Source organism: Jaminaea rosea (genome assembly GCF_003144245.1).
Source record: "Jaminaea rosea strain MCA 5214 unplaced genomic scaffold BDZ90scaffold_8, whole genome shotgun sequence".
Lineage (NCBI taxonomy): Eukaryota > Fungi > Basidiomycota > Exobasidiomycetes > Microstromatales > Jaminaea > Jaminaea rosea.
In genome coordinates, this window is record NW_020289982.1 from 351466 (window position 1) to 372433 (window position 20968).

Below are 20968 nucleotides of genomic sequence, written 5' to 3' on the forward strand. Positions count from 1 at the left end.
TTGGACACTGAGAAGAGTCAACCTTCGTCGTCGTGTTGGCTGCCTGCGTTGCCCGCCCGGCTTGGCTTGCCATCCTGCCCGTTCGCCCGCCCTGCTCCCGTCGTCGTTGGTTGACGCGGCCTCACTCGAGCGAGCGGGTGGAGCAACCAACGCCGCCTCGCTCGAGCCTTGCAACCTTCTCACCATCATCACCACCATCATCACCCTCGCATCGTCACGATGAGCAACGTAGAGAAGAAGCAGGAGGCGGATCTGTGAGTAGCAGGCACGCCACTTAACAGCTCATCTGCCATCAGACTGACCGTCTGCCCTCCACCGCTCGCAGCACCGCCGATGTCGACGCTCTTCTCCCCGAGGCCGAGCAGCTCGCCAAGTCAGGCCAGCTCCCCTCGGCCCTCGAGAAGCTCGCTGTCCTCGAGAAGAAGTCTCGTCAGGCAGCAGACATGGTCAGCACCACTCGCCTCCTCCTAGCCTCCCTCGCCCTCATCCGCTCCACCCCGTCAACCTCCAAGACAAATTGGCAGCTCATGAACGACACCATCATCTCCCTCTCCAGGAAGCATGGTCAGCTCAAGCAAGCCACGACCAAGATGGTACAGGCGGCCATGTGCTACCTTCAGCCTCCGGGATCCGCCCCTGTTGAGGTGACGGAGCCACCCAAGGAGGAGGAGGACACGAAGATGGAGGAGGCAGCGAAGACGGTCGAGGCTAATGCCAAGGATGGGGTATCAGCCGCTGAGGAGCCCAAGTCGGAGAGGGAGAAGGACAAGGAGAGGAAGAGGCTGGAGAAAGAGAGGGAAGGGAAAGAGGCAGAGGCTGTCACAAAGCTGCTGGAGCAGGCGAGGAGAACCGGAGATGAAGGACTTGACCCGACAGCAAGGAGAAAGCTGGTCGAGACGCTGCGACAGGTGACCGAGGGCAAGGTAAGTTCGCGCGAGAGGCGGAGGTGACGACACGACGTGAATCTCATATTGACGCCTTCTCATTGCCCTTGCAGATCTTTGTCGAAGTTGAGCGAGCTCGCGTCACCCGCATGCTCTCGACAATGCTCGTAGAGGAGGGCAACCTCAACAAGGTGCGAGCGAGCGAGGGGAAAGGCAGCATACCGTCTTGATATTGGCGCTTACATCTCAGTCCTCCTCTACTCGCAGGCCATTGAAGTGCTGCAGGACCTTCAGGTCGAGACTTTCGGCAGCATGGAGCGTAGGGAGAAAACGGAGTTCATCATCGAGCAGATGCGCCTCAATCTCGAGAAGAAGTGAGCTGAGCCCATCACAGCATGGAATGACGACCTTGTAGCAGCGAGTGACTAATCTTGACTCTGCCTATCCCTCTCACAGGGAATATGTCCAACTAGTAATCGCCTCGCGCAAGATCAACACAAAGTTCTTCAAGGACGCAGCCCAGCACGACCTCAAGCTGCAGTACTACGAGTACATGATCCAATGGGCTGTCCATGAGAAGAAACACCTCGACGCTTGCAAGTTCTGGCGTGAAGTTCTCGACACGCCCCGCGTCAAGGAAGAAGAAGCCAAAGCCGCCGAAGCCCTCCGCAATGTGGTCGTCTTCCTCGTGCTGGCGCCCTACGACAATGAGCAGAGCGATTTGATGGCTCGCGTTGAGGCTACGGAGGATTTGGACTCAGTGCCCGAGCACAAGAACCTGCTCAAGTGCTTCACCACACCCGAGCTCATGCGCTGGCCTGGTATCGAGGCGCTCTACGGCCCTCTTCTGCGTGGCACAGCCACCTTCGAATCCAACACGACGGAGGGGCAGTACAGATGGGAAGAGCTGCACAAGCGCGTAGTAGACCACAACATTCGCGTTGTATCCAAGTACTACACGCGCATCACCCTCGCCCGCCTAGCACAGCTACTCGACCTCCCCGTTAAGGAGGCAGAGCAGGCCCTTTGCGGCTTGGTCACTTCAGGGACCGTCTGGGCGCGCATCGATCGTCCGGAGGGGGTTGTGTCGTTGCAGAAGAAGCAGGATACGCAGGAGCAGCTCAACAGCTGGAGCGGAGATATCAATAAGTTGATGACGCTGGTGGAGGAGGCGGCGCATTTGGTCAACAGGGAGAGGGCGGTTGTGAGGGCGGGGTTGGGAGCGTGAATGTGCGCACGCCGGATAGAGCAATGAAAACGAGATGACGAAGTGCGGAGCATTGACCTTCCGATGCCGTGAATGGTGGACTCGCTGCTTGAGGTCGTCACCACACGATCCCCTTTCTTCTCAACGCCCGTGCGTGACACGCGCTTTTGACCTCAATCGAAGGTGTTGATTGCTGCCTCCTCGCCCGTCCCGCTGCCGCCTGGCGCCTGGAGCTTGTGCCCGCTGGGCTGGATGGCTCCGCCCGTCTTCCGACGCGACGCCTTGACTTCTCTGCGTGCGTCGTCCTTCCAACCCAACACCATCCGATCCATCCGCTCCCCGCTCGCCCTCTTTATACCAGTGTATATCCCCACGTCGAGCTCGTTGATCGGACCGTGAGCACGGCGGGACACAGACACCGCGCAAGGAGTATCCTGCTCACAGCACACCCGCGAATCGAATCACCTCGACATCCCATCGCGCACGCACTCGCAGGCACGCCTCATCTTCTCCCCATTTCCCTGACCCCACTCTACAAGAATGAGGGAAATCGTACGTGTCAAGATCGATGTTTGAGACATTCGGAGCACCACTCTGACACCCATATATCCCCTCTCTGCGCCCGTCGCCGCGCTCAGGTTTCCATCGGTGTCGGACAATGTGGTAACCAGGTCAGCCAGGCCTTTTGGGCCGGCCTCCTCTTGGAGCACGGTCTTGATGAGAATGGAGTAAGTAGAGCAGTCATAAGCAGGTGAGAAGAGTAGGATACTGACAAAATACTGTCGCTGTACTCGTCGCGCCTCGCAGCAATACGTCGGCAACAACCCAAACCAGATCGACAAGGCCAACGTTTTCTTTGAACCTAGTGGAGTTGAGGGAAAATGGGTCCCCAGGTGAGCTACGTCGATGCAAAGAGATAATATCAGAGAGCACTGAGTCTGATGCTATTCCCCGCTGCTCGCACACAGGTCTATTCAGGTTGACTTGGAGCCCGGGACAATGGACGCCTTCCGCAACTCCAAGTGAGGACCAATTCCAATTGCCGCACGAGATCGTCTACTTCTGCCCACATGCTGACTACGCGCCGCTTTGCCGCAGATACTCGCATCTCTTCCGCCCAGACAACTTCGTGGCAGGCAACAATGGAGCGGGCAACAACTTTGCCAAGGGTTACTACACCGAAGGCGCCGAGCTCATCGACTCGGTCCTGGACGTGGCCCGCAAAGAGGCCGAGCGAGCGGAGATGCTGCAGGGATTCTCGCTGATGCATTCGCTCGGTGGCGGTACCGGCTCCGGACTGGGTACCAACCTCCTCTCCAAGCTGAGGGAAGAGTTCCCTGACCGAATGCTCAGCACCTGGAGCGTGCTCCCAAGCCCCAAGGTCTCGGACACCGTCGTTGAGCCGTACAATGCTACGCTGTCGTTCCACCAGCTGGTCGAGCAGGCTGACATGTCCTTCTGCTTGGACAATGAGGCGCTGTACGACATCTGCCAGCGGACGTTGCGCAAGAAGGATCCCAAGTACGAGGACCTCAACGCTATCATCGCGTCGGCCATGAGCGGGTGCACGACCACGCTGCGATTCCCGGGCCAGCTCAATGTGAGTGGGCCTAAGACAAGACAATGTTCGAGAGAGACGGAAGGCTGACACTGCTGATCATCCCCTCGTCAGGCCGACCTCCGCAAGCTCGGTGTCAACATGGTCCCGTTCCCGCGTCTGCACTTCTTCACCTGCTCCTACACTCCCCTCATCGCCCCCGGCGCCAAGGCCTACCAAAATCTCTCCGTGCCCGAGCTCACTGCGCAGGGCTTCGATCCCAAGAATGTCATGGCTGCCATCGACCCTCGTCTGGGCAAGATCCTGACCATGGCCGGTATCTACCGTGGCAAGATCGGCGGCAAGGCAGTAGAGGATGCCATGAATCAGCTGCAGACCAAGCAGAGCAATCTCTTCGTCGAGTGGATCCCGCAGAATACGCTTCACAGCTTGTGCGATGTGCCGCCGCCGCAGAGCAAGATGTCGGCCACATTCATCTCGAACAACACGGCAATCCAGGAGCTCTTCAAGGTGAGTGTGCGGCTGGCTAAAAACTCGCATCGTCTCTACAAGCGGGCGCAGAGGAACCAGACTGACCCTCGACCTCACCCCTCGACCGCCCCTCGCAGCGCACCGCCGACCAGTTCGCGATCATGTTCCGCCGCAAAGCTTTCCTTCACTGGTTCACGGGCGAGGGAATGGACGAGATGGAGTTCACAGAGGCCGAGTCCAACTTGCAGGACCTCATCGCCGAGTACCAGCAGTACGAGGCTGCAGGATACGACGAGGACGAGGAGGGCATCTACGAGGAGGAGTACCTGCCGGAGGGCGAGGATGGTGGTGCTGTGATGCAGCAGGAGGGCGCAGAGGAGTCGTACGTCGAGTAGCAGAGCGTGCTCACGCAAGAGGAAAGGAAAGAGATGAGATGAGAGAATGTACGCCGCTGCTCCGGACTCTCTTCTGAATGTATGCGTTGTCGACCATTCACTCGTCCTCTCTCTAGAGCCTCAGCCATCGTATCGCACTCGCAGCTCGCAGTCGCCTTCGTAGCCGTGCGTTGTCGTCTGCGCCCTATTTGGTCGCTTTCAGGCACGAGAGCAGAGGCCAGGGGCGGGGCGTCGATCGTTGAGCCGCGGAGCGGATGGATGGATGTGGTCTCAGAGCGGGAGGGAGGGCGGCTCAGGCTGGTTGGCGGCGCGACGGACGAGCGAGGTGGGCGCGTTCATCTACTCGCCTCGACTTCCACTTCTGGTCCTCGCTCCCACTTGTCACTACGTCGACTAACCCACCCTCTTCCCATCGACCGTTTCCCCTCTCCCCTCCCCTCGACCCCATCCACGACCTCTACAACGAAACAGATCAAGCGGCCGAGAGGCGGTGACGATTACGACGAACAATAGGAGCAGGCTCTTTCGCTCGCTCACTTTCTACCGGCTATCAACGCATCATCCGGCAGACATCCTCGATCTGCGCGCAGAAGACCATTGACCCGCCTTGCTTTTACGACCAACTTGGCGCCCGACAACGACGCTTAGGACGACCACAAAAGAGCCTGCGGATTGTCACCATCATCTCTTTCACGCTTCACACTCTCCTTTGAGCGTCTTTGCTGCAGGACTTTCGACTCTGGCAGCCATCCATCCATCCTCGACGCCGATCTGCGCGCCCTCATCTTCACCGTAGAGGCCTCAAGCTTCCCTCCGACAATCTTTTCCCCACCCCGTACCGCGCCCAGCCATGGCCATCTTCGGCAAGAAGAAGGACAAGGGCGACAAGGAGAACTCCTCCGCCGGTACGCAGTCTCCCTCCATCGATGGCACGCAGGGAGCAGTCGGCCCTAGGGCAGGCAGCGCAGGTCCTCGACAAGCCAGCAGAGAGGTCACGCCAGGCGCAGCTGGCAGTCTCAATGGCCACAATACCAGCGGATCTCTCTCTGGCATCGGCATCTCAGGCATTCCACAGCCAGGTAGCTACATGGGCGGAGTTGGACAAGGAGGTCCTCCCGGCGCAGGCGGTTATGCTGCGCAGCCTGGTCCCAATGGCCCCGTAAGACAACCAGGATCAACCGGAGTCATGCCTGGAGCAGCATCCGGATTCAAGTTCGGCGGACCTCCGCAGCAGGGGCAGGCACCCAGCGGTATCCCGCAGCCTGGCAGCGTACGCAGTCGCAAGATTAGCCAAGATGTCGGAGGTGGTGGGGAGCAGCAGGGTAGCTCAATGGCGGGCGGCATGGGTCCCGGCTCGACGATGATGTCACAGGGTGGTAGTCAGAGCGGTTTGCCTCCTTCCTCTACGGGCGGCCCGCCCAATCTTGGTGGCAGCGGAAGCGGCGGCGATCGAGGTCGTCAAAACGTAGTCTACCCCTGGAGCCAACGGTCCATCACCATGAATCCGCCGCGCTACCTCGACGACTCGAGGCAAGGTCCGCCTGGCGCTGTCAGCCCCTCTCCCTTTCCCCGCTACGGTCACGCAGCCAACTCCGCCGCCAGTCCAAGCGGTGAGGTCTACCTGTTTGGCGGTCTTGTACGCGAGAGCGTCAAAAACGATCTCTACACAGTTCACGTCGACAAAGTCTCACAGCCGGCGCCCAGCGCTACATCGCCGACATCCCCTGCTGCCAACATCAACGGAGCCAGCGCGACTCTGGTGCAGACGACGGGCGAGATCCCGCCGCCTCGAGTCGGGCATGCTACCGTCCTCGTATCCAATGTCTTGATTCTCTGGGGAGGAGATACCAAGATCCGCGCCGATGACAAGCAGGACGAAGGGCTCTACCTTCTCAACTTGAGCACGCGGGAGTGGACTCGAGTAAAGTCAGACGACCCAAATGCAGGCCCCGTCGGTCGCTATGGTCACACCGTCTCCATCGTCGGCTCGCGCTTCTACGTCTTTGGTGGACAAGTTGACGGTACGTTCATGAACGACCTTTGGTCCTTTGACCTCAACAGTCTCAAGGGCACGCCGACTTGGGAGCAGCTTCGCCCGGCGACTGCAGACGTCCCACCTCGTCGTACTGGGCACGCTAGCGTGACTTACAAGGACAAAATCTTCGTCTTCGGTGGGACGGACGGCCAGTATCACTACAACGACACCTGGTGCTACGACGTGGCGACGAACACTTGGAAAGAGCTCTCCTGCATCGGGTACATCCCTGTCCCCCGAGAAGGACACGCAACCTGTCTCGTCGACGACGTCATGTACATCTTTGGCGGACGAGGTGTCGATGGCCGCGACCTGGGCGACCTAGCCAGCTTCAAGATCTCAAACCAGCGCTGGTACATGTTTGCCAACATGGGCCCCGCCCCGAGCGGCAGATCGGGCCACGTTCTCACGACGTATCAGAGTAAGGTCCTCGTCCTTGGCGGAGAGTCTTTCACCGGCGGTAAGCCGGATGATCCGTCCGTCGTCTACGTCCTCGACACAGCCAAGATCAAGTATCCGCCTGATAACCGCGCAGCGACCGCAGGGAGGAAGACTTCGCTGCAGGGTGGGTCGATGCCGCCTGGCGTGGGATCGCAGCCCGTCTCGCCTTCTCAGTCGCAAGACCCGACAAGAGCTGTATCCCCGCAGCAGCGAGCCATGTCGCCCATCCAACAGCAGCAGCAACAGCAGAACACGGCTCCAAACGGCCTTGTCAGCATGATGCAGTCGACGGAGTCTGCAAAGCCGTCGCCGCAGGATGCGACTCGTGCCTTCTCTCCCACTCAACAGCAGCCTCAGCTTCAGCAGCAGCCCCAGTCCGGCTCGATGCGGATGGCAGGTGGTCCACCCCCGCCCAGTCAATTCCAGTCGACTGGTCAGAGGATCGTCTCGCCGACTGGAGCACCGGCGCCCTACAACGGTCCCCGTAGCCAAAGATCCATAGAGAACATGCGCAATCAAGGCGCCATATCTCCGACCTCTGCTTTTGCGCCCCGCTCCATCAATGGCACCATGGACCGCAGCGCTTCGCCCTCCAGCAGCGGCGTGCAGGATGGTTTCCACTACGGACGAGGCTCCGACGTAGCGAGCAATGGGTACGTGCCACCGCGAGGAGAGCTCGAGGCCATGAGGAAGCGCGAAGCCTGGATGAAGGCAGCATTGGTCTTGGCGAACAAGAAGGGCTTCATTGCACCTGACGAGCTTGAGATGCCAGATGGCACGAGCGCCTCTGCCCGGGACTCGCAGCTTGATCTCGAGGCTTTGGACACGGGCGCAGACGGCAGCGACAAGGACAAGGTGCTGCGTGCTCTCATTGGCCTCAAGTCACAGCTCTCAGCGGCCAAGGCGACCATCGCCCAGCAAAATCAGAGCGAGTCGGATCGCGTATCAGAGGCGGACCGTGGTCGTCTTGCAGCTTTGCAGGAGGCTGCCTTCTTCCGTGCCAAGCTCTACGCCCTCGAGAAGGGCGAAGTCGGTGAGGCGACACGCCTGGACCGCGAGCGTGCTGCTCACTCGGAGCGACAGCTGTCAGACGCGCTGCGCGAGTCGGCAGAGCTCGAGCGCCAGATTCAGTCGATGCGCGAGGATCTTAAGCTGGAGCAGAACCTGCGGTCGAGTGCGGAGGAGAGACTGTCTGATACGGCAAAGCGCGCCATGTCGGCTGAGGCGGCGCAGATGAGGGCGTACGACGAGCTGGCAATGCTGCAGAAGCGATCGTACGGGCAGGAGACTCAGCTTAGGGAGCACCAGGAGCAGAATGCCCAGCTCGCTTCGTTGGTGGCGAGACATCGTAGCGATCACGAGACGGCGAGAGGTCAGCTGGACGAGGCTACCTCATCGCTGCGCCAGCACGCCCTTAGCTTCACGCAGCTCCAAGCTGCATTGCAAGCGGCCGAGACCAGAGCTAAGGAGCACGAGCGCCTGCACTTCCAGCATCGCGACGTCTCCACACAGCACCAGGATACCATCAACCGTCTCCGCTCGGCCCTCGACGCCAAGACAGCCGAAGCCGATAACCACGCAGCGCGCGTTGCGGACCTGGAGTCATTGGCGAACACCCACAAGAGCGAAGCAGAGGCTCACCGCGGCGCCCTCAATGGGCACTTGACTCAGCTCATCGCCATGCAGCAACGCAGTGTCTCTCGCGGCCCATCAAGCGAGGTGCCTGAGCATATCCAAGACAAGATGGCTGCCCTCGAGACAGAAGCAGAGCAGCTGCGCCAGCTCCATTCTCAATCCCGCAGTGCTGCGGACACCGCTTCCTCTGCCTTGCAGGACCTGCGGGATCGCAACCTCGCTCTGGAGAAGCAACACTCCGGCTTGCGTACAGAGCTCTCTGCCATGCGATCGCAGCTGGCCATTGCCCTGCAGGAGGTGGCGCGCCTCAAGGACCAAGGGTCGAGCAAGGACGTGGAGGTGCGAGACCGTGCTCGCGCTCTCGAAGCTGCGCAGCTCAGGGACAGCCTGCTTCGTCAGTACATCGCCGACCGTGGGCTGGACGTACCTGGCGACGAGCAACTCAGCGCCAAAGGCGGTTTTGCAGACAAGCGCATCCGCGAGCTCGAGTCCGAGGTGGATGCCAAGGCCAAGGAGGCGCAAGAATCGCAACAGCGCCTCCGCGAAGCCACATCTCGCATCGACGAGCTCAGCCGCAGTGGCATCTCTGGCAGCGGTGGCAACGACGAAGAGCTGGAGCGCCGTGCAGAGCTGGCTGAGCGTGAGCTGGCAGACGCGACCTCTTCGTACAGGGAGCGCATGTCCCAGCTGGAGAGCGACTACCAGACCGCTGTGCAATTCGTCAAGGGCTCGGAGAAGATGCTCCGCAGGATGAAGGACGAGCTGACCAAGTACAAGACGGAGAATGCAAGCTTGCAGAGCGAGCTTGCCACGACGCGCAGTGGAGCTGGCGCTTCTTCCTCAAACATGGACGGCACGACCGGCTCATCGGCGGGCGGGTCACACGAAGAAGCAGCAAAAGATATCGAAGCTCTTCGCACACGCTTGGTAGACGTATCACAGCAAGCGGAGGAGACTGCGGCCGAGAATCGAGACTTGGAGCGCAAGCTTGCCGCGCTGATCGCCGAGCAGAAGGACTTCCATGATCGCTCAAGGCAGAGGGAAGACCACCAAATCGACCACTCGAGACGAGCTGCTGAACTGGAGGGCGAGGTTTCCAGGCTGAGGAAGGAGGTGCATGAGATGCTTGCACTCAACCAGCACTTGAGCTCCGAGCTTAAGGCGGCAGGATCGTCCACGACTGGCGTCAACGGCTCTGGAGCGGGCAGCGCGAGAGATTTGGCTGGCCTTGGCGGCGCAGGAGGAGCGAATGACTACTCGTCGCTCACATCGCACAATGAGCAGCTCCGCAGCGAGAATGAGGGTCTGGCTCGTCGCCTCCAGGAGACGGAGGACAAGCTTGGTCTCCTTCTCGGTCGCATCGAGTCATCAGTTGATGAGGACGATCTGCGCGGCGGTCCCCAACATAGCGGTATGGATGGAGCGGCAGGCACAGCCGGTGCGGCTGGCACTCCTTCCATGAACTCATCAGCGCACGATGGCAGCATTGCGACCAGCGGTGGCGGGAACGGGCAGCGCTTCAGTATCACGTCGGAGCTGGAGCGATGGGAGAAGGATCAACAGCAGGCACAAGCAGGAGTTGGGCGGGGTTCGGTTGATGGGTACGGGGTGCCGTAGACGCTCTCAGATAGCAAGAACAGGCGACGACGGTGGGTAGACGACGGGATGCGACGACGATAGCGACGAAAGCAGAGCGGCAAGAGGGGCAAAGACTGGAGGGAGTGGCTGATTTGGTTCTCTGGGTACCCGATCTCGATAGTGATGAAGATGGCACATCTCTCTTTTATTCTACCCGTCTCTTGCTCACCTTCCCTCCCTTCATCTTCCCTTGTACTTCGCCTCCAAAGAAATGACGACTCATTATTGCAAGCTCTCCTCTGCACCGTCAGGATGCGCCGCTCTCTTCCTCCTATCCTTCACCTTTTGCCAACGCTCCCTGCTCAGATCACCTCCTCAACAGGCAATTTGATCCCGGGACCCATAGTGGAACTGATGTGCACCTGCTTGACAATCCCCTTGGCCTTCTTGACAGCATCAGGCGGTGCCCTCTCCCCATCCCCCCTCGCAGCCAAAGTGCTCCACCTCGACCTTCCCGTCGAAGACCTTGACGCTGAAGAAGCATTGCCGCTGGTTGAGTTGCCGCCCGACAGGGTAGAGCTCGTTGCGCGGTCCAGTACCGAAGCCATGAATGCCCTCAAGTTTGTCCTGACCTCTGGGAGGGAGAAGGAGGTACGAGCAACAGCTGCACGCACGACGGCCTGCTTGTCACCTCTCCAATCCACAGCTCCCACCGCCTCTCCGATGGCCTCGGCCATCTCTTCCTCTCCCTCGGCAACCGTCCCTCTCTTTGCGTTGGGCATAAGACCCTTCGGTCCCAAGCTCCTAGCCAAGGCCCTGCTTAGCGCAGGCATCATCTCCGGGCTTGCAAGAACCTTATCGAAGTTACCCGCGCTACCGTCCACCACGGCTTGGATCAGCTCGGTTCCCCCGACTTGAATCGGGATCGTTGGATGCGACGATGCGTAGGCTTTCGCCGAGGCCGAGGCGGGTGTACCGTCGGCTGCGAAGATGATGAGGGAAGGGGGCCGACGCGATGTGCTTAGAGGGAGGGTGAGGCGTCCTCGAAGGGCATTGGATTGGTGCGAGGAGATGGAGGTTACGATGTGTACTTCGAAGCTGGAAAAGGGACGAGCAACCTCGACTGCCTGACGAGTGCAACGTGAGAAGGTGAGCTGTGAAAGATAGGTTGCGGGTCGCTGCTGCTCACCTTCAAGATCTCAACGGCCTCCTGCAATGTGTAGAATTCTCGCTCCTTCTCAATCTCATTCTCGCCACTCTTGGCCATACGCTCAGCCCTTTTGCGACGCTTGATTGCATCCTTGCCCTCGCCTGGGCGTGACTTTCCGTGATTGGCAGGGGTGGTAGAGAATAGGCGTGGCGCAGGGTAAGAGGATGAAGGATGAGGAGGGAGGAGAGTGCGGGACGTTGATGCTGCTGATGACGACGCAGCGCCAAGAGCAGCGGCTTGCTGGGTCAGCACTCTCGCTGCCCTACGAGTCGTTGAGTTGATGAGGATGGTCATGCTGAGTGGTAAGGTGCATACAAAGACGAAAGGACCAGACGATGGATCTTCGGGAGCAGCCAGAGAGCGGACCGAGCGAGCGACTTCCTCATCCTCGCTCCCGCCTCTGTCCGCCTCACGCGCACGTGACACGCTCCCGCTCACAACCATGGCCACTCGTGACGATATGACAATTTCAAGCAGCAAGCCCTTCCAGTCTCGCTCTCAAATCTGCCTGCACACTCAAACCACTTTTGCCCAGAATCTCCAGAACGACTTTCGCAAGACGTTGTCCTCCAGCTTCACCGCATTCCCTCATCAAGGGCCAAGCGACTCGGGAGACCAGTCGATCCACCAACGCCTCCAGGACTCTCAGTTGGGCCTCGCCTCCCTTGCTTCGCACCAGTTTCGACAAGCTGAGCAGGTTGAAGAGCAGGCTGCCCTCCCCTCCCACCAGCCTCGTAGTGAATGCCAGCCGGGCAGGGATACTGAGCGGGTGGAAGCCTGGTGGGGGGAGGGCGGGGGAGGAGCAGAGAAGCACTTCGTCGAGCCTTCCGATGTGCTCCTCAAACGCTTCTAGCAGAGATGAGACTACGCTCTGAAACCTCGCCCCCGCCTCAGGGAGCACGTCCGCCATCCCAACAAGAAGGCGTTGCGCCTGCCGTGTCTGCGTCGCGCTCCACGGATCGTAGGCCGTTGAAGCAAGCCGAACCAGGCGGGACATGAAGGCCGAGTTGACCAGGGTGCCGATGACTTCTTCGTCCTCTCCACCCCCAGCGCCTTCCACAGGTGCATTTGCACACTCTTCCAAATACTGATAGATCGCCCCGAGGCATTCCGACCCCTCTAAATCGAGTGAAGCCCAGTCGCTCAACGCGACCTCCTTTCGTGCCCAAAATTCCCAGATACCAGCCAGGGCTAGTGAGCCCCACGACTGCGCATAGTCTTGTGGGTAGCGACGGCGCCACTCATGGAAGCGGCTGTGGACTGACGAGGGGTGCGGCTGGCCGCCCTCGATTGTTACGGCAGGCCAGAGGAATTCGGGCGCCTTGACGCTACTGAGAAGGGAGGTGAGGCGAGAGTGCAAGGCCGACTGCGCTTGAGTGAAAGCTGCAAGGTCGGCAGGTGCAAGGACGACCTCCCGTAGCACGGCGGCGGATTGATTGGCGGGGACAGGTCCACTTTCCCGCCTTTGAGCGCGTAGAGGTGATGTAGCGTCGCCGTCATTGACTGGTGCATGCTCCTTTTGCGTCGTTCCGGCAGCACCATTCTCGTCGTCCTCCTCCATGTCTCCCATCTTCTTGTCCTTGGCACTGTTCCGCGCAGGCAAGAGCGACTTTCCTGAGACACCCCAAAACAAGCTCAACTCGTCCTCCATCTCCCTCGCCCTGACCCCCTGGACAAGTGCCACCCTCTTCATCAGCACCTCATCCCACTCAACCTCCACCTCCTCCAACCCCTTCCATCTCTCCTCAAGCAGCTGCGCCAGACTCTCCACAAAGGTAGCAAGCTCGCGAGCCCAGCCCTCTTTCTCGCCCCAGGCGACAACTGAACCCTTGTTCGCTTCTTCGTCTGCGTTGAGGGTGCTGAGCGTGTGCGTGGAGCGCTCCACCAGAGCTTCGTGCGAGGCTTGCACCTCTTGGAGGGAAGTGAGGCGCGCTTCGAGACGTGAGCGCGCCGCACCCAGTCCCGGGAGGGGGGCAATGGCAGGTAGAGGAGCTGACCTGTGCTGCTTTCTAGGCCGGTCGAGGCTTCTCGCCTCCCTTTCCTGACGTAATGCCGCGCCCATCCTTCTCATCTGTACGCGCTCGAACTCATCATCCTCATCGTCATCGCCACTCCCATCCATGTCGGCATCACTGTCCGCTGCGCGTGCTTGCTCTTCGCGACGTTGTCGCTCAATCTCCTTCTGTCGCTTGACAGCATCCAAGCTGATACGCTGTTGCGCGCCTGTGAAGTCAGCAAATTCGTCCTCGCCTGAGCCTTCTTCATCTTCCTCTCTCCGTAGTGAGGGGACTGTACCGTCCTCGCGACTGCTGCGGGTATCGAGCTCGTAACCCTTACTGCGCGAGATGAGAGAGCGCTTTTCTATCGCTGAGCCACCTTGATCCAAGGAGTCGAAGTCCTCAGAACCCCCTTCGCCTTCGCCAGCCGCAGCAGCTGCTCGCCGCCTGCGCTGCTCTTTGGCAGCGTCAATGACGGCTTGGCTAGGCATGGACCCCGAAGCCCCATCCAAGTGCTCAGCGCCGAAGAAGGCCGCTGAGTCATGTCCACTTGAAGCAGTTGGGTCGGCTAATGTCTGGTACGCTGAAGGGGTAGCGGAGCTGTCGGTGTGATCCATAGAGAACAATGGGTTGCCATGCTCATCCAGCTCGACGGTTGCCGACGCACTGTCTTGTTGTAACGTCTCGAGGCGTCGACTGCTCGCTTGTCGAAGGTCGGCGAGGTGTTGCGCTGAGTAGTGAGAGGAAGGACCGGAAGCAACAGCATCGTTGTCGAGGAGCGAAGGGGCAATGCTGGCTTGATCTAGATTGGAAGGTACAGCCAAGCCAGAACGAGGTGCCTTGACGGCTATGGGAGCATCGAGCTCAGCATCACCGTCTGCGTCGGTGTCAAGGGCGGATGAGGAGATTGTGCTTCTTGCGTTGGGTCTTTTTGAGGATGAGGAGGAGGGGGGTATTCTTGAGCTCGACCCGATCGCAGCTCCCCCTCGCCGCCTGCCAGCTGTCCTGACGACGACGCCACCATCATCGTCCTCCTCCTCCCCATCATCCGGGGCAGGTGTATGCGCCTTGGAAGATGGCTTCGAGGACGCTGCGCTGCCTGACCCTCCTACTGCCCCTGAAGATGTCGCTTTCGGTCCTCTACGCTTCTTTGCGAATGTAACGACGGCCGGACGGGCTTCGTCATCGCTCATGACAGGGCGAATCGGAGGAGATGTGATGAGGTGCAAAGGATGCAGCAAGTCTGGAATCAAAGGCGGACTGAGCGTCCGTCAATGAGAACAAGACAAGACGGAAGCGCGAGCCGCGAGCCGCGAGGGGCCAACGCTCCACTTTTCACGCTAGACGAGACCCTTTGCCCTTCTTGGCTTCCTTTCCCTCACTACCACCAACTGAGGCGTTCCCTTCCTCCCCTGCGATACCCGTTCACCATGTCTACCACGACGCAGACGAAGCCACGCCGTCCGCTGACCCTTCGCGGTCTTTCCAGTCCTTATGCTCCCATCCCAGTAACCACTTTCAGCAGCGCACTCATCGGCCTCCTCTGGCAGCTCTACACCATTCTCCTCGAGCCACTCCTCTGCCACCTCAATCTTGCCCACCCCGGTTCTCTCCCTCGCAACGATGCCACGTACGGTCGTGCGCAAGTCCCACTCAACGACTGGGAGAGGCGACTTGTGTACGAGAACCCGGAGGTCAAGCATAGAAGGGGAAAGGTCTACCTGGATGGTGAAGCTCTCAAGAAGGCAGGAACGTGGGATAAGCCTGGAAGGGCGACTTTTGTCTCTTATACCGTCTTCTGGATTCCGGGCGCCATTGAGAGCGAGAAGCTCGATGCCGATGTGCTCCTTTTGCATGGCATCAATGACTATTCCGGAAAGCTCGTACCGCACGGCCATCGATTCGCTACACGCGGCTTTCGAGTCATCTTGGTCGACCTGCCTAGCTTTGGAAGGAGCAGCGGGCTGCACGCCTACCTGCCTAGCATGAAGCTCCTCACAGAATCCGTTCACGCCGTCCTTGCCGATGTCGCCGAGTACGACCATGGCGCTCGTGGTTCCGGCGCAGGGGACAACGGCGTACGAGCCTCAGTGGACGTCAAGTCACGCAAGCTTTTCCTAGAGGGTCACTCCATGGGAGGTTTCACTGCCCTCTTCTACGCTTCTCAATTCTCCCCCTCATCCAAGGGGAACAGCATCGATGGCTCCGTTTCGGGCCCAGCACACGACGACAGCAGGCATCGCCCCACTATCTCTGGTGTGGCAGTAGCGGCTCCCATGATCGGTATCTCGCCAGAGTCGCGACCACCCTACGTCGTAGAGCTTATCGGGCGTTGCCTCAAAGTCTTCCTCGGTCGACTGCCCCTCGCCTCAGCAGTACGCGGGAATGTCAGTGATGACGATCGAGTCGAGGAGGAGTTCCACCTCGACCCCATGACCTACAAGGGGCGATTGCGCATCGCCACCGGCCTGGCTATCCTTGAAGGGCTCAATGAGCTCGACGCTTCTGTAGAGCAGATCCAGGTGCCCGTGTGCATCCATCACGGCACTAAAGATCGCGCCACCTCCTACCAGCATTCTCAGCGCTTCTACGAGAGGCTGCCCCTCAAGAAGGACGGGAGGAGCGAGCTCAAGTTATGGCAGGGGTACGAGCACGTGATGATGAAGCGGGTAAAGGGGCAGAGTAAAGAGGACGATGAGAAGACGGATGCTGTCTTGAATCAGATTTGCGATTGGTTGGTGGCGAGGGCGAGGGAGTAGGCGGCGAGGAGTCGGAGAACGTGATACCACTTTAGATGGCGAGCATGGACATCGCTGGCTCCTTTGACAAGGGCACGCTCATTGACACGCTACACTTGCTTTGCAGCAGGATAGACGAGCAGCAGCAGCAGTAGAGAAGGCACAATCTCGAGAATGTCGCGTCTTCAGCCTTTCTAATGTATGACCATTTCAGTCCAAGCCAACAGCCCAAACCTCGACGAAGACAGGCTCGAACTTTTGCTCTCGTTCCACCCCACCGCCTGCATCATCGTCTTCCCCGCTCTGAGCAAGTGGCGCATTCTCAAACGTCTCGCACCTCGCCGTTACTCCGCGCGAGAAGTCCTCATCGAGCCAGAGGCCGTAACCCGACGATGCTCCTGACGAGCTCGACGACTGCTTAGCCATACTCGAGGGTACAGACCCATTGCGCCTCGCCCTCTCCTCTGCCTCCCTCCTCCTCTCCTCCTGATACTGAGCGCTCGACCCTCCAAAAGCCAAATAGCCCTTCTCGCCCAGAGCGTAGAAGTTATTCCTAGCAGTCGCAGCATACACTACCACCTCTTCTCCCCTCGTTTGGCGGAACAGGAAGCATTCTCCATTGCCGTAGTAGCCCCGGTGGACGCGCGTGAGGCGCTCGTTGATAAAGGCGCCGAAGACTTGGTCGCGTTCGTCTCGCACGGCCAGGATGAGGCCTGCATCGCGCATCGAGGTGAGACCAGAGCCGAGACGGATGCTGTTGCCTGACAGAGAGGATGAGCCGCCTGAGGTTCTCAATTCGTCGCCGCCCAGCGCCGCTCTGGTGGCAGAGGAAGCCCCACGGAGCCATCCGTCCTGCCTACTGGAGGCACTGCTGCTCCCGCCGTAGCCATTCCGGTCATCCTGATCACCCGAGCCAGGCTTGGAGTCCATCGCTCTCCCCACTCTGTCGTAGAGCGTTTCAAGGCTAATCCCATGCTGATCACTGGAGTAGCAGAGTCGCCACGTCCTGCCCAACTTCAGTCGCGGCGGGAGGTGAGGCTGGAGATGTGCAGCGTGCGAGTCTGTGATGACAGGGGAGGAGTCTTCCCTTCGCCCAGTCAAAGAGACTGGCAGCGGGGCAAGGCGGGTCTGCTTCTTGGTCTGCGAAGTGCTCTTTTCTGAGTGCCCATTGGACGCAGCTGCGGCCATGCGCTCAGCGGACGCCATGCGCGCTCGTGAGCTCGTCGAGGGGTCGTCAGCCGGTAAAGTCCAGCCACCTGCATTCCACTTGGGGTTCAGCGAGCTGAAGTCCACGCCAGGGGCTCCGCTGACCACCTTCGCCGGTGCAGAGCTACCGCTGCTACTACTCCCTGCGGTCCCCTTTCTCTCTGGCTTGCCAGGAATAGGCGCAGGCGTATTGCCTCTCGCTGGTGTAGCTCCCCCAGCAGGCGTGGCCGTCCGACTATCGAGGTCTATGACTCCCATCTTGCGGGCAAGCTTAAGCTCCTCGTCCGAAAAGTCCACGCCGGGGTCGAGGTAGTCGGCAGCGCGATGCGCCCAGTCTGAGCCCAGGTGGCGGATAGAGCCCCACCAGGAGTTGTTGGCCGCTTGCTGCTGCTGCTGCTGCTGCTGCTGCTGCTGCTTTGATGATGATGGAGGTGGTGCGAGTCTGCCTTGCGAGAAGTAGTCGCTGCCCCTTTCCTGAGGCTTAGGTCGTAAGGGCGTCGGCAAAGGACTTGCATGCGCTTCTTTCATGCTCTCGAGCTGTTCGCTGCCCAGTTCTGCTTGGAGCTGCGAGTCTGATCGACCCCTGCCGCTTTTGAGATTGCGCTCGAACTTGGCAAACCAATCCTCATCTGCACCCCCACCTCCTCCCTCCGCCTGGACAATCCCTCCTGCCCTCAACTGTCTATCCCGCTCCTCTATTCTCCTCTGCTCGAGGTCAATCTCCGGCGGTGAAGGTGGGCGGACGACAGGCGGTGTAGCCACGCCCATGGGGAGTAAGAAACCTTCACCACCCCCTGCAGCAGCTGCGGCTGCGGCCGATGCTGTAGCTGATGAAGTTGCTGGGCCCTCGCCAGGCGTTGAGCGCTCCAATGCCGCAAAGAAGTCATCGTCTGCCTGATTTTGGGCGGAAGGTTGCGAAGTGCGCTTCGCAAAGCTGGGTCGACTGCTGTTGCTAGGGCCTGCGGTAGTCGTAAAGTCGTCCCACTGATCCCAATCTGGGAGTGACGAGGCAGTCGCTGTTTGCTGGTGATCATCAAAGTCGCTCACCATCGTTGCAGGGGCCCAATCGTCATCTGAGGGGTTGCGGGCGTGGGCCCCAACGGGCGTGGAGGATGACATGGTGAGGGGCAAACTGGTGTCTTGCTACTCCAATGACCGTGAGATACAGGCAAAGAGGAGCAGCTGAGGGCGCAAACGACGATGAGAAGCCGATGTTAAGGAGGACAGAAGCGAGCAACAGCCTCGACGTGGCTCGATTTGGTTGCTCCACTGTGCCGCCGGCTGATGCCCCGCGCGGATTTGGGTGGCCTGAGCGCGACTCATCTTGAGACAGAGAACAAGCATTGTTCATTCATCCTTTCGCTCTGTCTCGAGCTCAACTAGTTCAAATGAGCATAGGCACAGGCAAGAATGGCTACTTGTCGATTGCATCAGAGGGCAAGGCATTGATCTCGCGTCGCGCAAGAGCGGAATTACAATGATCCGGTGCAATGGACCGATGAGAAGAGGACGCCAGTAACGTACAGAAGATGGCCGTCGTGCTTATTACGCGTCCTCGAGCTACCCGATCATCACTCCTTCCCACTAGCCACTGCCAAATTGGCCCTAGGGAAGTTCCTCCTACTGAGCATCAATCCCTTCAATGAACGAATCTCCGCCTTGATCTGTGCACTGAGTTCCGCAGTCTTGTCCTCTCCTGTGGCTTCTTGCTTCTTGTCAGATGACGAAGCTGGAGCAGGAAGACCAAAGGAGAAGGCAGTCTGATGACGCGAGGAGGAGCGAGCAGCGCTTGATGAGGCAATGAGGCGGGCGGTGACGCTTGCGTTGAGCGAAGAGAGGGAGGTATAGAGGGGTGAGTCGGGGGGGGAAACGTTCGCAGCGGATGATGAGGGAGGGGTGGTTGAGGTACTCTTCTTCGCCTTGCTCCCAGAGCCGGCCTTCTTGGCCGTCTTGCTCTTCTTCTTGTCCGCTGACGAGGAGGCGCCGTGGACCTCAACGAAGGGGTCGAACTCCACATCTTCCTCTTCATCCTCCCAGCTGCCTCCGCTGGCATCGCTGCCCTCTTCGACTTCCTCGTCTTGTACCGTCGTGGCGCGGGCGGCGACCGATGAGCTTGCGGCATCGTCCTGCCTGTCCTGACGAAGTCTCTGCACGAGCGCGGCGAGGGACTCGCGGATGGGAGCGCACACGTCGATGGGCTCGAGCTCTTGCTGCTTGGCCGCCTCCTCCTCAGCGGTCTGCTCGCCGTCCTCTTGGCCCTCTGCTTTGAGCGTGGCCTTCTCGTCATCCTGTACAGCGCCCTCCTTCTTGCCCTGCTTCTCCTTGTCCTCATCAGTGCTGCTCATCTGCGTTACCTTCTTCGGCAAGAGGGGCTCCGTCTCTCCAGCCTGATGCTGCTCTAAGCTCCCCCCATCTACCTCATCAGCGAATTGCACCTTCTTAGTAAGGCTGCTGCGTCTCTCGCTGCTTCCCTTCCTAGGTCCCTCCGCCTCCACCTCGGCCTTTGTGACCGCCTTTCTAAGTCCCTCCGGCCCCATACCAGCACCAGCCGCTCCTCCCTTCAGCGCTCTGACCGAACCAACAACATTGTCCCACAGCCCGACGTGGTGTTTCAGCAGGAAGCTTCGCCCGTTCAAGGTTGAAGCCAGACGAGGTAGGACGAAGGACCGGTAGAGCAACACGGCTACCCCAGTGAGAGCCCCACCGAGTGTGAAGAGGTAGCAAAGGGTTCTGAAAAATGAGAGCAACACATTGTACCGTCGAGCCTTCTCCTGTCGTCGAATCGCTTCTTCGAGATTGCCTCCTGCGGCAGCGAGCGCAGCATTGTCCCGCTCGTCATCGTCGTAGTAGAGGGCCAGGGGCGAGCGCGGATAGTTGCGCGAGGGAACATCTGGCATAGGCGTATGCAACGGGTCATCGAACGCGCGAGCTGCTTGATCGAAGGCAGATTGCTCGCTCAGCGACGATGTCGATGTCGATGATGATGCTCGAGCGGCCTGCTTTTGCCCCTCCCCATCGCCGGCTTTGCTCAACCCATCCGGCCTCTTTGCATCCCGGAAAGCAGCCTCAATCGCATCTTCTCCCAAGCCCTTTGAGCGCAAGAATTCTCGCTGCGACTCGAGGGATGAGTCAGGAGAGTGATGTCGAAGTGATGTGAGGAAGCGGACCGCTTGTGCGTGGAGGGCTTCGGGCGGCGAGGACGAGGGCATCAATGGAGGTGGGGTCAACGCAGTCGACGATGTTGTTGGTGCTGCGGGCGCTGATGAGGAGGAGGAGGAGGAGGATGGCGCGTCATCTCTGCTGTCGTCGCTCATAATTGATGGGGATGGTTGTGATGGAAGTGGGGACGATGAATGCAGCTCAGTCGCTTCTCCGCGTGGGATCGGCCTCCGCCTTGACCTCGTCCCCGGAGCAGTCCAGCGCCGGATCGGACGACCGGCCCGAGTCGACACACGCCGGGGCCTGCTTCTGGCCCCCCTCCCTCAAATGGATGCACGACGATGAGGCTGCTCAACAGGCAGCTCAGTCAAAGGCAGAAAGTTGGAAAGATGATCATGGGTATTGTCAATCGAAAGTACACGAATCAGAACCTCATCGCTCTATCTATCTAATC

At 59.7% G+C, this 20968-nt stretch overlaps 8 protein-coding genes across 8 annotated transcripts; 4 read left to right on the forward strand and 4 right to left on the reverse strand.

Moving 5' to 3' along the window:
- The first annotated feature begins 8 nt into the window (after positions 1 to 8).
- Positions 9 to 2270, forward strand: BDZ90DRAFT_232669 (putative RPN5-26S proteasome regulatory subunit). Its single transcript, XM_025506336.1, has 5 exons — positions 9 to 254; positions 326 to 923; positions 998 to 1075; positions 1152 to 1258; positions 1341 to 2270. The coding sequence occupies exons 1-5, from the start codon at positions 220 to 222 to the stop codon at positions 2110 to 2112; spliced, it is 1590 nt and encodes a 529-aa protein (XP_025361721.1). The 5' UTR covers positions 9 to 219; the 3' UTR covers positions 2113 to 2270.
- Positions 2271 to 2441: 171 nt separating this feature from the next.
- On the forward strand, positions 2442 to 4638 carry BDZ90DRAFT_232670 (putative tubulin beta chain). The gene is made up of 8 exons (XM_025506337.1): positions 2442 to 2486; positions 2587 to 2643; positions 2730 to 2819; positions 2899 to 2984; positions 3060 to 3113; positions 3190 to 3691; positions 3764 to 4159; positions 4258 to 4638. Exons 2-8 carry the CDS (start codon positions 2632 to 2634, stop codon positions 4513 to 4515), a joined length of 1398 nt encoding a protein of 465 aa, XP_025361722.1. The 5' UTR covers positions 2442 to 2486; positions 2587 to 2631; the 3' UTR covers positions 4516 to 4638.
- A 727-nt stretch (positions 4639 to 5365) lies between these two features.
- Positions 5366 to 10243, forward strand: BDZ90DRAFT_220990 (hypothetical protein; the record flags this gene model as incomplete). Its single annotated transcript, XM_025504455.1, has 1 exon — positions 5366 to 10243. One exon carries the CDS (start codon positions 5366 to 5368, stop codon positions 10241 to 10243), a length of 4878 nt encoding a protein of 1625 aa, XP_025361723.1.
- A 75-nt stretch (positions 10244 to 10318) lies between these two features.
- BDZ90DRAFT_232672 (ribosomal protein L1) lies at positions 10319 to 11760 on the reverse strand (the record flags this gene model as incomplete). Its single annotated transcript, XM_025506338.1, has 2 exons — positions 11394 to 11760; positions 10319 to 11331 (listed from the first exon to the last, which is right to left on the reverse strand). Coding segments are annotated over exons 1-2 (1075 nt in total), but the record flags the coding sequence as incomplete, so codon positions are not given.
- Positions 11761 to 11859: 99 nt separating this feature from the next.
- On the reverse strand, positions 11860 to 14643 carry BDZ90DRAFT_232673 (hypothetical protein). Its single transcript, XM_025506339.1, has one exon. The coding sequence runs from the start codon at positions 14602 to 14604 to the stop codon at positions 11884 to 11886; it is 2721 nt and encodes a 906-aa protein (XP_025361725.1). The 5' UTR covers positions 14605 to 14643; the 3' UTR covers positions 11860 to 11883.
- A 115-nt stretch (positions 14644 to 14758) lies between these two features.
- BDZ90DRAFT_186447 (alpha/beta-hydrolase) lies at positions 14759 to 16260 on the forward strand. Its single transcript, XM_025503824.1, has one exon. The coding sequence runs from the start codon at positions 14842 to 14844 to the stop codon at positions 16168 to 16170; it is 1329 nt and encodes a 442-aa protein (XP_025361726.1). The 5' UTR covers positions 14759 to 14841; the 3' UTR covers positions 16171 to 16260.
- BDZ90DRAFT_232675 (hypothetical protein) lies at positions 16083 to 18568 on the reverse strand. Its single transcript, XM_025506340.1, has one exon. The coding sequence runs from the start codon at positions 18472 to 18474 to the stop codon at positions 16360 to 16362; it is 2115 nt and encodes a 704-aa protein (XP_025361727.1). The 5' UTR covers positions 18475 to 18568; the 3' UTR covers positions 16083 to 16359.
- A 184-nt stretch (positions 18569 to 18752) lies between these two features.
- Positions 18753 to 20701, reverse strand: BDZ90DRAFT_232676 (hypothetical protein). The gene has a single exon (XM_025506341.1). The coding sequence runs from the start codon at positions 20667 to 20669 to the stop codon at positions 18927 to 18929; it is 1743 nt and encodes a 580-aa protein (XP_025361728.1). The 5' UTR covers positions 20670 to 20701; the 3' UTR covers positions 18753 to 18926.
- Between the last annotated feature and the right edge of the window lie 267 nt (positions 20702 to 20968).